Source organism: Diachasma alloeum, unplaced genomic scaffold, assembly GCF_001412515.2.
Source record: "Diachasma alloeum isolate Michigan unplaced genomic scaffold, Dall2.0 Dall_scaffold_00284, whole genome shotgun sequence".
Taxonomy (NCBI): Eukaryota; Metazoa; Arthropoda; class Insecta; order Hymenoptera; family Braconidae; genus Diachasma; species Diachasma alloeum.
In genome coordinates this window covers 154,154-170,853 of record NW_021680423.1, presented here as the reverse complement: position 1 = coordinate 170,853, position 16,700 = coordinate 154,154, and the positions used below count along the sequence as shown (strand labels likewise).

At 39.1% G+C, this 16,700-nt stretch overlaps 1 protein-coding gene across 1 annotated transcript; it reads left to right on the top strand.

The window, feature by feature from the left end:
* Positions 1-11,060: 11,060 nt before the first annotated feature.
* Positions 11,061-15,711, top strand: LOC107038471 (dnaJ homolog subfamily C member 7). Its single transcript, XM_015257568.1, has 2 exons — positions 11,061-12,265; positions 14,896-15,711. The coding sequence occupies exons 1-2, from the start codon at positions 11,234-11,236 to the stop codon at positions 15,535-15,537; spliced, it is 1,674 nt and encodes a 557-aa protein (XP_015113054.1). The 5' UTR covers positions 11,061-11,233; the 3' UTR covers positions 15,538-15,711.
* The last annotated feature ends 989 nt before the right edge of the window (positions 15,712-16,700 follow it).

Below are 16,700 nucleotides of genomic sequence, written 5' to 3'. Positions count from 1 at the left end.
TAATTAAAAATTCACCTCTCCCCTCCTAATTGAGATTAAGGAATGAAAAAAAGGCAGTTCGACGGGGAATTAAATTCCCCATCAATCGATCGCCGTTTCATCCCTTAATCTCTGTAGAAAAAAAATCCAAACTGCGACAAAAGTCATGGGCCAGTGAGAAAAATAATTTTCCTCTCGGCGCACAGTGACTTTTCACCTTTCGCCCGCGAATTAAAAATTCACTTCTCCCCTAATTAAGATTAAGGGATGAAAGAGGGTTAATTAATGGAGAATTTAATTCTCCGTCGAACGGCCCTTTTTTCATCCCTTAATCTCTGTAGAAAAAAAATCCAAACTGCGACAAAAGTCATGGGCCAGTGAGAAAAATAATTATCCTCTCGGCGCACAGTGACTTTTCACCTTTCGCCCGCGAATTAAAAATTCACTTCTCCCCTAATTAAGATTAAGGGATGAAAAAAGGGCCGTTCGACGGAGAATTAAATTCCCCATCAGTTAACCCTCTGTCATCCCTTAATCTCTGTAACAAAACAATAAAAGCTGCCACCAAACTCATGGGCCAGTAAGAAAAATCATTGTTTCGCGGCGCACAGTGACTTTTCACCATTCGCCCGCGAATTAAAAATTCACCTCTCCCCTCCTAATTGAGATTAAGGGATGAAAAAAAGCCAGTTCGACTGAAAATTAAATTCCTCATGAACTGCCCTTTTTTCATCCCTTAATCTCAATTAGGAGCGTAGAGGTGAATTTTTAATTCGCGGGCGAATGGTGAAAAGTCAGTGTGCGCAATTATTTTTCTCACTGGCCCATGATTTTCATGGCAGTTTATATTTTTTTGTTACAGAGATTAAGGGATGAAAGAGGGTTAATTGATGGGGAATTTCATTCTTTTTTTTTTTATATTCCGGCCCTTTCTCTGCCCTCTGATTGGCTAATCGGCCCTATCCAACCCTATGCATGCGGCTGTGGATTCTACACTGCACCGCGTTCACACTCCTATAGAACATAGGAGTAGCATGGGAAACCACAGAAAACCCATGCCGGTACAGGCGGTCACTATATTAGCGACCTCCCGCTCGCCGGAGCCTCCGGTTGAAAAACTCGGTTCCACGGGGAATCGAACTCACAACCTTTCGCACACTAGGCTCGCACCTAGCCGCTTCGGCCACCGACGTCGGTGAATTTAATTCTCCGTCGAACTGCCATTTTTTCATCCCTTAATCTCAATTAGGAGGGGAGAGGTGAATTTTTAATTACCGGGAGTCACTGTGCGCTGCAAAACAATTATTTTTCTTACTGCGCTGTGATTTTCATGACAGTTTCTTCCATTTTTTACAGAGATTAAGGGATGAAAGAGGATTAATTGATGGGTAATTTAGTTCTCCGTCAAACAGCTTTTTTTTCATCCGAGAGAGAGAGAGAGAGAGTGAGAGGGAGAGAGAGCGAACGGCTGACGAAAAACCTCAAATGATTCTTTTTCTCGCATTCAGTCCGTGATGTTCCACAGGCCCGTGCGCGCATGCGCAAATGGTCGGAACAATGCTGTAGGGAGTCGGAGCGAGACGGAGACTTCTCTCTCGCACAAAGATATAAATAGCAACATCTATTAAATTCGCTCTGAATAAATAAACAAGCTATTGAAAAAAAACACTGATATTCCGAATTACAAAACAAAAAATTAAATTCATCAACTTCAATTTTTTAAATGGAAAACATTTTTTTTTCGCATGTGATCTTCACGCGGCTTTGGGGGATGAACGGTTGGGAATAGGGGTAAAGTGCCCCAAACATTTTTTGTGTAAAATTTTGAGCTCTACAACTTTGTATAACACGTTTTTGGACGTACAGCGCGTTATTCACGAGTTATTTCGAAAAAACGGTTTTCAGGGGTAGTTTTTTGGCTTTTTCAACCCCCGCACAAACTTGGGGACCCTTAAACATCCGCCATTAGTTTCATATGCCCAAATCACAAATTGTTTCAAAAATGCAGCCTGATTTGCAAACATTCGTATGTTAGACCTTCGTTCATTTGACTAACACAGAAAAACCTAAACGTAAATAAGGTTTAAGAAATCGTCTTCTACGATTGAAGTTGAAGCGTAAATTACGCTCAAAATCGTCGTAAATTACGATGATTTCATTTTGTTGTTTATATTTAATGGAAGAACCGATAAAAAGAGTCATACGAAAAAGCACTAAATCTTGAGTTTCACAGGCTACTAAGCCAATCCGATGCTTCTATCAAACAATGGTTTCTAGACAAAGGTTTCGAGCCTGTCATTACAACAGGGAAAAGAAAAGTTTTATTAATTCAGAACATGGCCAATTCTAAAGAGTTTCTCTCGATTATTCCTAATCTTATACGTGAAATTATCCTCGTGGCAACATGTGAAATAAATGGGACTCACTATGACACTACAATGACGGTAATGATTGATCTCGATGAGAATGATCCTATTTTCGGGGAAATTGAACACATAATCATTGATCCTAACAATCCAACTCGATTATATTTGTTAGGAAAAAAGTTCTATGTCAATTACTTCTGCAACCGTTACCATGCTTACCAAGAAACCAGATCAGACACGGAGAGAAATATTCAATAAAAATGACGTATCTTTTCCGTAATTCCGGAGCGAAATATGGTTGTAGGAAATTTTACGGAACTGTCACAGAATTTTTCCAGAGCGTTCCGCCATTTTTATCTGAATCTCCTGTGAAAAACTACGATACCGTCACTCCAATTTTCTGAGTCGATTCCGTAATCGATGAGCGAACGGTGAGTTCCGTAATTTTTACTGAACATTGCTCTCCGTGGACGAATGGGTTTTCATCCCACAAGATGAATTGATATCATTTTATTCTTCTCATATCCGTAATCTCTCTAATGAAAAATTGTATGTGAGCCATCGTCATCTCTTATAATCTTTAGATTATTATATGTTAAAAATGATAATTTAATTCTTGTCACCTCAGAAATGTATAAAAAATGTAATAAAAATTCGATACTTGATAGAAAGAGAATTATAATTTTTTTCATCAATTTCAACGATAAATTTTTACTATTAGAAGTACTCAATTTGAATCACGATCTAATGTGGAAAAAAGCGTAAAAATCATAACATAGGTTTATTAAAATAATAATTTACGATTTGTTAAACGTAAAATACGCTTTGTTTAGGCGTAATTTACGTTTAGCAAAACGTAATTTGCGTCAAGTTTTTCTATGTGTACTTGAGAAAAAGAAGTGGTTTACGTATTCATTATTGAATCATCGTATCGAGGAATTCCCGTATTCTCCTGAATACCGTAATGACAAACCCTGCACTATTTCACATGTCGTAGCTACCCTCAGAAATTCACCCTCACTCCTTGAATATGTTGGAATAACAAATATGCGCGCCAGTAAAAAAATCAAAATTGATAGTTAGATGTCCCCCATATTGAATACTGCAATTATCCCTTACGGGAGGGATCCGTCTTGACCCCCAAAAAAATTTTCCAATTCATCTGTAGTTGCTACCCTGCGAAATTCACACCCAATCTTTGACAATGATTAAATTTGTAAGATGCGCACCTGTAAGAAATACATAATTCATAGTTAGAGGTCCCCCATCTACAATTGAGCCATTATCCCTCACAACGGGGTTCCATCCCCATCCGCCAAAAAAATCTTGAGTTAATCGGTCGATGCTACTCTCAGATATTCACCCCCACTCCTTGAATATGTACGAATTAGAAATATGCGTGCCAGTAAAAAAATCATAATTGATAGAGTTCCCCCATATTTAATTAGGCAATTATTCCTCTCGAGAGGGTTCTGTCCCCACCCCCAGAAGAAATTTCCGGAAAATCTGGTGTTGCAACCCTCAAAAATGCATCCCGCTTTTTGAAAATGATCGAATTGGTAGTATGCGTGCCATTTGTCGTTGCTACCCTCAGAAATTCACCCCCACTCCTTGAAAATGGTCGAATTAGTAGTATACGTGCTAGTAAAAAAATTATAATTGATAGTTAGAGGTACCCCCATATTAAATAGGGGTATTATCCTTCACGAGGGGCTTCCCTCCCCAACTCCGCAAAAAATTGCAGCTCCACCTGGTGTTGCTACCCTGGAGAATTCACCGGCACTCCTTGAATATGTTCGAATTATCAATGTGCGCGTCAGTAAAAAATTCATAATTTTTAGTAACATGTCTCCCATCTTGAATTGAGCCATTAGCCGTCATGAGGGGGTGGCCTCCCATCCGCAAACAATAATTCCAGTTAATCTGTCGTTGCTGCCTTCGGAAATTCACCGGCATTCCTCGAATGTTGTAATGATCAATATGCGCGCCAGTGAAAAATTCATAATTCACAGTTAGAGATCTCCCATCGTGAACTGGACCATTATACCTGACGAGGGGGTTACCTCCCCGTCCGCCAAAAAATTGTAGTTAATCTGTTGTTGCTATCCTCAGAAATTCACGTCCACTGTTTGAAAATGGTGGAATGAGTAGTATACGCGCTAGTAAAAAATTTATAATGGATAGTTAGATATTGAATTGGACCATGATCCTTCACGAGAGGGTTCGGTCCGCCCCCCCCAAAAAAAATTCCCGATTAATGTGTTGTTGCTACCCTCAAAAATTCACCCCCACTCCGCGAATATGTTCGAATAAGAAATATGTGTGCCAGTACAAAAATTATAATTTATGGTTAGTGAACCCCAGATTCAATTGGGCCATTATCCGTGACAGTAGAGTTCCGTTCACACATCCAAAAAAGTTGTCCAAGTTCATCTGTCGTTGCTAACCTCCGAAACTCATACCCACTCATTGAAGATGTGAAAAGTCTGAATATGCGCGCCAGTTAAATCTTTATAACAGGTGTTTAGAACTCCCCCATCTTGAATTTGAGGATTTCCCCTGATAAGAAGGTTCCTCCCCCACCCCCATGAAAAATTCCGAGTTCATTTGTCGTTGCAACCCCCGGAAATTCACCGCCACTCATTGAAAATGTTGAAAATCTCAATATGCGCACCAGTAAAAAATTGATAGGAGTTGATTAGAACTCCCACATCTTGCATTTGACCTTTTCCCTTATGAGGGAGTTCCTTTCCCGCCCCTAAAAAAAATGTCGAGTTCATCTGTCCTTGCTACCCCCCCCCCCCAAATCCAGCCCCACTCTTTGAAAATTCTGTAAATCTCAATATGCGCGCCAGTTCCTCCTTCGCTCCAAAAAATCCATATCCAGCTCGACTCTTTAAAAATGCTGAAAATCTCAATATGCGCGCCAGTTACAAATTGATAAGAAATATTTAAAACTCCCCCATCTTGGATTTGACCACTTGCCCTCCTAGAGGGGTTCCTCCCTCACCCGAAAAAAAAATTAGAGTTTATTTATCGTTGCTACCCTCGGAAATCCACCCCTACTCCTTGAAAACGTTAAAAATCTTAATATACGCGCCAGTAAAAAATGGCTAAAAGATACTGAGAACCCCCCATCTCGAATTCGACCATTTCCCCTCATAGGGAGGTTCTTACCGTAGCGCCCAAAAAAATGTGGAGTTGATTTGTCTTTGCTACCTCCGGAAATTCAGCTGCACTCTTTGAAAATGCAGAAAATCTCAATATGCGCGCCAGTTAAAAATTGATAAGAAATATTTAAAACTACTCCATCTTGAATTTGAGCATTTGCCCTCCTAGGGGGGTTCCTCCCTCACCCCAGAAAAAAATTTCGAGTGTAATTGTCGTTGCTAGCCACGGAAATCCACCCCCACCCCTTGGAAACTTTAAAAATTTTAATATGCGCGGCAGTTAAAAATTGATAAGAAATATTTAAAACACCCCCATATTGAATTTGACCATTTGCACTTATAGAGAGGTTCCTTCCCCAACCCCATAAAAAATTTCGAGCTCATTTGTCTTTGCTACCCCTCCAAATCCAGCTCCACTCTTTAAAAATGCTAAAAATCTCAACATGCGCGCCAGTTAAAAATCGATAAGAAAACTCCCCCATCTTGAATTTGATCATTTGTCCTCCTAGGAGGGTTTCTCGCTCACCCCAGAAAAATATTTCGAGTGTATTTGTCGTTGCTAGCGCCGGAAATCCACCGCCACCCCTTGAAAACTTTAAAAGTCTTAATATGCGCGGCAGTTAAAAATTGATAAGAAATATTTAAAACTCCCCCATCTTGAATTTGACCATTTTCCCTCCTACGGGAGTTCCTCCCTCATTTTCTAAAAAAATTTTTGAGTTTATTTGTTGTTGGTACCCCCGGAAATCCATCCCCACCCCTTAAAAACTTTAAAAATCTTAATATGCGCGGCAGTTGAAAATTGATGAGACATATTTAAAATTCCCCCATATAGAATTTGACCATTTCCACTCATAGAGGGGTTCCTTCCCCAACCCCCAAAAAAATTTCGAGTTCATTTGTCTTTGCTACCCTCCCAAATCCAGCCCCATTATTTGAAAAGTTGAAAAATCTTGATATGCGCGCCAGTTAAAAATGGCAAAAAGATACTCAGAACCCCCCATCCTGAATTCGACCATTTCCCCTCATGGGGAGGTTCTTACCGTACCGCCCAAAAAATTTTGGAGTTCATTTGTCTTTGCTACCCCCCGAAATTCAGCTGCACTCTTTGAAAATCTCAACATGCGCGCCAGTAAAAAATTGATAAGAAATATTTAAAACTCCCCAAATTCCAAACTTCAAATTTTTTTGGGGTTTGAACATTTGCCCTCCTAGGGGGGTTCCTCCCTCACCCCAGAAAAAAATTTCAAGTGAAATTGTCGTTGATAGCCCCGGAAATCCACCCCCCACTCCTTGAAAACGTTAAAAATGTTAATATGCGCGGCAGTTGAAAATTGATAAGAAATATTTAAAACTCCCCCATCTTGAATTTGACAATTTGCCCTCCTAGGGGGGTTCCTCCGTCACCCCAGAAAAAAATTTCTAGTTTATTTGTCGTTGCTACCCTCGGAAATCCACCCCCACTCTTTGAAAACTTAAAAAATCTTGATATGTGCGCCAGTTAAAAATGGCTATGAGATACTTAGGACGCCCCATCCCGAATTAGACCATTTTCCCTCATAAGGGGGTTCCTCCCCAACCCCCCAAAAAAATGTCGAGTTCATTTGTCTTTGCTAACCCCCCCAAATCCAGCCCCACTCTTTAAAAATACTAAAAATCTCAATATGCGCGCCAGTGAAAAATTGATGAAAATTATTTAAAACTACCCTATCTTGAATTTGACCTTTTTCCCTCCTAGGGGGGTCCTCCCTCACCCTAGAAAAAAATTTCGAGTGTAATTGTCGTTGCTAGCCTCGGAAATCCACCCCCCACTCCTTGAAAACTTTAAAAATCTCAATATGCGCGCCAGTTAAAAATTGATAAAAAATATTTAAAACTCCAATATCTTGAATTTGACCATTTGCCCTCCTAGGGGAGTTCCTCCCTCACCCCAGAAAAAAAATTCGAGTGTATTTGTCGTTGGTAGCGCCGGAAATCCACCCCCACCCCTTGAAAACTTTAAAAATGTAAATATGCGCGGCAGTTAAAAATTGATAAGAAATATTTAAAACTCCCCCATCTTAAATTTGACCATTTTCCCTCCTACGGGAGTTCCTCCCTCATCTTCTAAACAAATTTTTGAGTTTATTTGTTGTTGGTACCCCCGGAAATCCACCCCCACCCCTTGAAAACTTTAAAAATCTTAATATGCGCGTCAGTTGAAAATTGATGAGACATATTTAAAATTCCCCCATATAGAATTTGACCAGTTCCCCTTATAGAGGGGTTCCTTCCCCAACTCCCAAAAAAATTTCGAGTTCATTTGTCTTTGCTACCCCCCCAAATCCAGCCCCACTCTTTGAAAATGTTAAAAATCTCAATATGCGCGCCAGTGAAAAATTGATAACAAATATTTAAAACTAGCCCATCTTGAATTTGACCATTTGCCCTGCTAGGAGGGTTCCTCCCTCACCCAAACAAAAAAATTTCGAGTTTATTTGTCGTTGCTAGCCCCGGAAATCCACCCCCCACTGCTTGAAAACTTAAAAAATCTTAATATGCGCACCAGTAAAAAATGGTTAAAAGATACTGAGAACCGCCCATCCCGAATTAGACCATTTCCCCTCATAAGGGGGTTCCTTCCCAACCCCTCAAAAAAATGTCGAGTTCATTTGTCTTTGCTAACCCCCCCAAATCCAGCCGCACTCTTTAAAAATACTAAAAATCTCAATATGCGCGCCACTGAAAAATTGATAAAAAATATAAAAAATCCCCCATCTTGAATTTGACCATTTGCCCTCCTAGGAGGGTTCCTCCGTCACCTCAGAAAATAATTTCGAGTCTATTTGCCGTTGCTACCCTCGGAAATCCACCCCCACGCTTTGAGAACTTTAAAAATCGTGATATGCGCGCCAGTTAAAAATGGCTAAAAAATACTGAGAACCCCCCATCCCGAATTCGACCATTTCTCCTCATGGGGAGGTTCTTACCGTACCGCCCAAAAAAATGTGGAGTTCATTTGTCTTTGCTACCCCCCGAAAGGCAGCTGCACTCTTTGAAAATGCTGAAAATGTCAACATGCGCGCCAGTTAAAAATTGATAAGAAATATTTAAAACTCCCCCATCTTGAATTTGACCATTGGCCCTCCTAGGGGGATTCCTCCCTCACCCTAGAACAAAATTTCGAGTTTATTTGTCGTTGCTAGCACCGGAAATCCACCCCTCACTGCTTGAAAATTTAATAAATCTTAATATGCGCACCAGTAAAAAATGGTTAAAAGATACTGAGAACCGCCCATCCCGAATTAGACCATTTCCCTTGATAAGGGGGTTCCTCCCCAACTCCCCAAAAAAATGTTGAGTTCATTTGTCTTTGCTAACCCCCCCCAAATCTAGCCCCACTCTTTAAAAATACTAAAAATCTCAATATGCGCGCCAGTTAAAAATTGATAAGAAATATTTAAAACTCCGCCATCTTGAATTTGACCATTTCCACTTATAGAGGGGTTCCTTCCGCAACCTCAAAAAAAATTTCGAGTCCATCTGTCGTTGCAACCTCCGGAAATCCACCCCCACTCTTTAAAAAATTAAAAAATGGTAATATGCGTGTTAGTGGAAAACTTATAATAAATATTTAGAAATTATTTATTCTTCCATATTGTGGATATTATTTATCAAATTCCCAATGAGGAATCTAATTATTAAGGCCCCAGTAATGATAAAACGACCATATGTGAGACTAGCTTGCGGGCTACAGCGGCGAGTGCCCTGCGCGAGGCACGCAGTGGTGCTCGTTCCCACCGTTCCTCCGTCTGCCAGCATCGTCTGCTAGTTTCAGCGTCATCCGCGCAGTCTATCCACCCGCGCTCACTCTTTAGCCTGTATCTCTGGAAGTATTCGATCGATTTCGACGAGTCAAAAATCATTTTATCGGTGAAATAAAGAGGAATAACTTTTGTTTGAACAATTTTTCTGTATCTCTCTTTGTTTTCCCAGAAGAACATTCATTCACTAAAAATGGGGACTAATTTGTTTATAACAAATGATTGTGCGACGGGAGGACAAAATAAATAACATATTCGGATTCCTCACCCCCAAAAACATGAAATCCAATGATAAAATTCCATCGACCTCTTAGTGACCACGGGAAGGGGGTATTGCGTATAGACTACGGCCTGTCTCACTCGCTCCTATAGTGTCACGCGTATATCTCGGACTTAATTCCATCTACGGAATTCGGGCGTCTTGCAAATTCGGTGACACCTCAGCGCTAACGGCCGAATACTCAGCAAGTCGACCACCCCACTTCTGCGTAACATCTTTACTTCTGTATATATTCTTAACGTCTTGTAAATATACAGTGATTAGTTAATTGAATCGCATTTGTTAGTGAATTGTTACATCCCTCAACAACCTCGATTCCTACAGCGTCAGGGGGGGGGGGTTGAAAAACTATCTCAAATTTTTTCAGATTTTTTTGGCAGCCCAGTTTGGAGATACGATTTTTTTCTCGTTTTTCCGTTTTTTTAAATAACTCGAGTGTTCTATCCATCTGATTCTGATTTATTAAGCGTCAAAATTTTCTATTTTTTACTTCCTATAAGAATATGTTTAGAGAATTTTTTTCTATCGATCTCTAGATGCTCATAACTAATTTTCGAAAAAAAATGGAAAAACTTCAGTTTGATAAATTACGTCGTTCTTTATTTGTTTCCTTTTTTCAGTAATTCTTATAATCAAAACAAGTATTTTGAATCGTCATACAAGTTGGACATCCTCTTGCTTCTATTTTATTTTCAATTTTGTCTTTTCGAAATTCCACAAATTTGGTCAAAACACCTCCAAATGGCGTTGATTAACTTTGACTATAGATAGTATGAAGTCAATTTGACTGTATACCTATATATTACATATTTTTTTGATACATAATCGAAGTCGTTTTGGGGTGTTCTGACCAAATTTGCGAAATTTCGAAAAGAAAAAATTAAAAATAAAATAGATCTAGCGGGATGCCCAACTTGAATGACGGCTCAACATACTTGTTTTGATTATAAGAATTACTGAAAAAAATGAAACAAATCAAAAGTGACGTAATTTGCAAAATTCAAGTTTTTCCACTTTTTTTTAAAAATTCATTATTATGGGCATCTAGGAATCGAAATGAAATTCCTGAAAATCATCGTTTAGGCGGTAAAAAAAGGCAAATTTTGCCGCTTAATAAGTTAAAATCGGACACATAGAACTCGAGTTATTGGAAAAAAACGGAAAAATAAAAAGAAATCATGTCTCCGAACTGGGCTGCCGAAAAATCTGAAAAAATTAGAGAGATAGTTTTTCAACCTCCCCAATCGTAGAAAAAATTGCCATTAATTACCAAGTGGTTGAGAGTCAGCGGTTGACTCATTTGGCGTGGAATACCTCATATAAAAAATGGTTTTATATAAAAAAATGGGCGATTTTCTGGCGACACTAGCACCGACTTTGGGCGATATGGAGAGGGGTCTGAAACATCTGGCAACCCTGGCCGTAAGGCACATTAGTCAGTGCCATAAAAATAGTAGAAGAAGAAGGGTCCAGCAGTCGCACAACGTTACCCAGCTCGACCAAACGACGCTAATCAGTGCGATACGTGTTATCAGCTACAATAACAAAGGCTTGTTACCCATCTCGTCGAGGTAAATTAATTTACAACCCTAATTCTATTTCTAAAAAAACGCGTGGGAGAAAATCGAGTGAAGTATGAGTGGAAACCCAAGATCAACATCAATCCCTCAAAACAAAGTTGAAACAAATCCGCGTCATGAGCAATCGAAGGGGCGTGGTATACCTGTCAAAGCCTGCATAAAATGTGGTGCTGTTTGGAAGCGAATGCATTACTGCCCAGCTGAGAAAGAGACGTGCAAGGCGTGTGGAAAAATCGGTCATTTGACGGAGTGTTGTCTCTTCAAAAAAGGCAACCCCATCAAACCGCACCCCATGACATCACGGAGACGTCATGGAGGTCAACAATTGCAAGAATCAAATCCACCCACAAACAATAACAATGTCCATAACAACAAAAAGAATTCTCATGGGGGACAGAGTGCCCAAAGTCTTATGAAGAGAGAGATAAAGTCTGAAAGTCAATCCGGACAGTCGAATGCCGGTAAGTACGAGAAAAGTATCTCCCACTACTCCAGGCTCATAAAATTGTGCCCAAAGGATCCACAGAATTACAACAACCGATCGATCTGCTACATGATGTCGAAACAATACGAGAACGCCTTTGCCGATGCCTCCAAAGTCATCGAGCTGAATCCCTCGTCCGTTGAGAGCTACTGCCGTCTGATAAAGTGCGCAATAATTCTTGGGTGCACAATGGAGGCAGCCATACACCTCAAGAAATTATCGCAACTCGATCCCGAGAATGAAACATTGCTGATCGAACGCGAGAAGTTGAACGAGTTGCAAGGGTACATTGAGAGGGAGAAAACAGCTGTGAAAAGTGAGAACTACAAAGAGGCTCTGGCAAGCGTCTGCGAGAGTTTGGTCATTAGTTCGGAGAATCTGTCGCTGAAGATCAAACAAGCGGAGTATTTGGCGCTGTTGAAGCGGTATAAGGAGAGTGAGGAGATTGTGAAGGAGATTCTGGAGAAAGATGCCAATAACTTGAAGGTCAAATATATCTTGGGGATCAAGAAGTACGATTTGGATATCGATGCTGCTGTGATGCACTTTGAGGAGCTCATTAAACTCGATCCTGGTACTTCTAAAGTTCGTGATCTTTATGAAGTAAGTTGTCAGCAATCGATGAATTACAATGATCTATTCGATTCGGAATCTAATCTATTCGGCGCGGAAGCGGCGCGCGCGTCCTATCTAGTTTTTGATACTTCAACTGATAATTTTTTATGCTGCTTGTATATAAAAAATGAAGGTGCTTGCGGATAAAATTCAAACTCCCATCTCTCAACTGTCAATTTCGTTTCACGGTGCAATTTTTTTTGGCCGAAATTTCGATGGGAAAATTATCTCCCGCATACCACTCGAACTTCAAAATTAATCGGGTATTTCCTTCAAGGTTTTTGCATACAAATGAACTCGTCAAGTATTTCAGAAAAGTCTTTTAACCTGAAAAAATTGATTTCGTCGTTTAGGGGAGGGTAGGGTACAATGGAAACTTTAGACTTTTTAAAAACTATTCATAACTCAGAAACAAATGTATCAATAAAGCTCAGTTTAGGCTCATCACAAAGGGAAAGAATTGTTCTTTGTATTGAAAAAAAAATTAAATTTCATCAACATTTCAACCCGTCACTAACATTTAAAAAAAAGTCAAGTGTCCATTTTACCCCAACCTCCCCTATTTACAACGAACCTAATAATTTTGAAAAAAACCCAATAATTTTAAAGCTCTTGTGGTATTGTAGATGAACATTTCCCAGCTGTTCTGTGCGTTTTTGGTATTAGAAAATGTTCAATAGAAAGTTTTAATTTTGAAGTTCGAGTGGTATTGGATGCTACATTTTCCATAGAAATTTCTTAACATAAATTTTCCAAGTGTTTTCTCGCTTTTTTTTTCTCCGTCGCCCCCCCCCCCCCCGTATTTCTCAATATTGGCTGTGAAAATTTTTTTTTCTTTTTTTACTTATACAAATATTTGATAACAGCAAGTAATTTCAATAGAAATTTTCAATTTTCTACCGTGGAAACATCGTTAAAAAAATCGAAATCATTTCCTACTGAATTCTTAAAATATTTCGACCCCAGAATTTAAGATTTTTCAAATTTCTAGTTGGTCCATAATTGAATGGAGTGTGAAATATATGTTCGTTATACACGTCCACATCCATTGCGACATTTTCGTTAGCAGAAAAATATCTTCATCAGTTATTATTGGCTATTTTATCAGCCTCCGTGTTTGAGGATTATTCCGCCCAGAGTTTGTGGGTAATTTCGGTCATGATTTCTAGCTGCAGCTATTAGAGAATAGTCGAGTGACAGCTCGATTGTTTGGGGTAGTCGGTGGCCACTGAAACATCGCGTAAATTCAGGATAATTTATTGTTATTCACGCGAAATCTTTATCAAAATGGAGCCAAAGAATCGACACGAAAGATGGAAATAGGAAAAATTATAACAGTTGGTCGGTATTGCTAAAGAAATCAACAAAACAAGATGGGCGGCATTGGACGCATGCCGGGCGGTATTACCCTCAAAGTTCAATGCCATCGCTCACTCGCCTTCGGCTCGGACGCCAACGCCACACGAGTAATAAACCCCATCGCAGCAGCCCGGGACAAGATTTTTTTGTAGTGATTTTCAAGTTTTCGAGTTTGGGAAGTATGCAATACCAATTCCCAGACGAAAAATCGTGAGAAGCAGTACAGAAAAAAACTTTTATGTCGCGCCGTGCAAGAAGTCGAGTTTATCGCACGCTGCGCTTCGCGCAGCCTGCTCAAAACTCGACTTCTGCACGACTTAACATAAAATATTATAGAGCACTCGGTAATAAATTTCGTTTTCAACGAATGTGTAGTTTACAGGCCGAGCCATGTAAAGTGAAGTTTATGAGCCGACCATGTTCATGTGAAGTTTATGAGCCGGGTCTTCGGCTCGGCCTGTAACACATTCGTTGAAAACGAAATTTGTGCCCTTGTACTCTAATGTACTATTCTGGCGAATATGAGTTTACAGCCCGAGCCGAGGGTGAGGGTTACGATCATATGAGCTAGAAAAGTTTTTTTAGGTCGTATGTCGAATAATATTTTTGTCATAACGACCGTAGACAGCGATTCACGGACGCGTAGCATCCATAAAGCCCTGCCTTGTAGTCGGAATGACGAAATAGTACATTACATGCCCGAGCCTTGGAAAACAGGTCACCGTTCTCCACGTGCAAGATTGCCTTCCGAGCCGAAGGCGAGGATGGCAAGCACGTGGGGGAGGGTGATATGTTTCCCATGGCGAGGTGTGTATATTAATTTTCGTGTCAATGGATCTGAAAAACGTGAATGGGGATTTTCAGGTCCCGTGACACGAAAAAAATTTTTTCTTCGGCTCGGTTGAAATTTTCCACGGGTTAGGGGTACGGGACTCATGCCGCTGAACCCCGAACAGCGCCACCAACAGGTTTACAAATCAAATAAGACTATTTAGATAGTGTAGATCAACAACTTTCCATTGACATATATTTCAATAAAGTCAGTTGTAATGTTGATTTCTTTGGTAAAATATTTTCTATTTAACATTTTCATTGGAAAAAACGCGTAGAAAATCTGCGGAATATTTCAATGGAATTCATGAGAAATTGATAGAATTTTCTGGCGAATGTGCTACGTTTTTTTTCTATGAAATGTGTTCAGGTGTGAAATAAAACTGATTAATTTTTATCTATTAATTCAAATACATTAATGTGTGCAGAAAGCGAGGAGAATATCTGAGAAGAAAAAGCAAGGGAACGATGCATTCCTAAATAAGAATTTTGAAGCTGCCCACAACCACTATTTATCAGCTCTGGGAATCGATCCTGACCACATGAACATGAAGATCAAATTATATTTTAACATGGGTCAAGCGTCTTGGAACCTGAAAAAGTATGAACGAGCAATTGTAGAGTACGAACGAGTTATAAACGGTGATGACAAGCATTATCTAGCTCTGAAACAACGAGGGAAATGTTACTTGGAGATTCGCAAGTATAAGGAAGCTATTGCTGATTTCTCCAAAGTCCTGACATTATGCCCCACAGATCCCGATTGTCTGCAATTGATCAATAATGCTGTCAATCCGATTGTATCTTTCTTAGGGAAAGATCCTTATGAAATCCTGGGAATTAGAAGAGATTCATCGCTCGAAGAAATTAAAGAAGTTTATGAGCACAAAGAACTCCTTCATTATCTCAATCGCGTATTGGATACCACTGAAGAGCAGAAAACCAAATATGAAAATGATTTCAAGGAAGTTACGTTCGCTTATGACAAATTGTTGGAAATGATTGGGCAGAAAGCCAACTCCAAGGTTGACGATTCATCAATTAAACTGTATAATCTTTTTAATGGTTGAGAGAGTATCACATTTGAATGGAGAATCCAATCATTCTTCATGGGAAAAAAAGTAATGTAACAATTGTTGATGATAATAATAATAACAAAACAATTGCTGCTGATCAATATCACTTCTTTATTATGCTATCAAAAACAAGGATTCCAAATGAGATTTTGAAATCTCTTTATACAATTACTGACGAAAAAAAAAATAAATGACATGAAATGAAAATTTAAAAATTATTTCTACTATATTTAGATGTTGTTGATATGATTATGACTTTGTTTATTATAGTTTTCGTTGTCTTCTAACCGTCTCATCTTCTACATGGCCACCCCGTCATAAATACCTTCAGGATATCCAAGTACTTTGACTATTTTTTCTCCAGTGAAATGCTTTTCTACTTTTATAGTTGAACATCAGAACTTTCATTTGAGCTCCATATTTTACCCCAAGTTTCCGGATATTTTGCAATGATTTTATATTATTTAAACTTTGCTCTCTCTAGCAATTCCATTGGTAATAAAATTCCGAATGGATCTGGTGCAATGGTTCGCGGAAAAATGTTTTCCATGTTTTCTTTTTCCAAGTCGATTCCCGTTTCCATCGTTATTTGATCAAATGTTACATAATATCAAATAAAAAAAAACATACCTTTTTATTATATAACTTTTCAAGTTATTCTGGGGGTTTATTCTTGAGTTCCGCGAAGACGGATTCGTGTGTAATTCCGCCTCCGTCCACCTCGTTCACACCCGAATCCGTCTTCATGCAAGTCGAGAATAAGCTCCGTGAGGCGAAAATAATCGATAAAATGTGACTTTAGAAAAAAAAAATTTTTGGATGAATTGCTCTACACTTATTGAATCGATCAGCACAGAATTTTATACACAAGTGTCACTCAATAATACTAAATAATAGCCAGAATCTCAGGTGCTTATTCTAAGTGTTGTGCATACTATGGAACGTCACATTAACTATCACTTGAAAAATATTTTTTGTCATTGGACCCGAAAAAATTATTTTTTCATATTTTGATTGATCTTGATGGGAGGCGGTAAGACGAGTATTTTGAAAAAAAAATTAATCGGACCCATAGTTTGGGAGATATTGAACAAAACAGTTTTTTACCAAAAGTTGAATATCTTCTAAACTACTTATCCAATTTCACCTACCCACAA

Coding starts and splice junctions, on each gene's coding strand:
- LOC107038471 (XM_015257568.1), top strand. CDS start 11,234: ATGAGTGGAAACCCAAGATCAACATCAATCCCTCAAAACAAAGTTGAA. Junction 12,266..14,895: donor AAGTTCGTGATCTTTATGAA/GTAAGTTGTCAG, acceptor TAATGTGTGCAG/AAAGCGAGGAGAATATCTGA.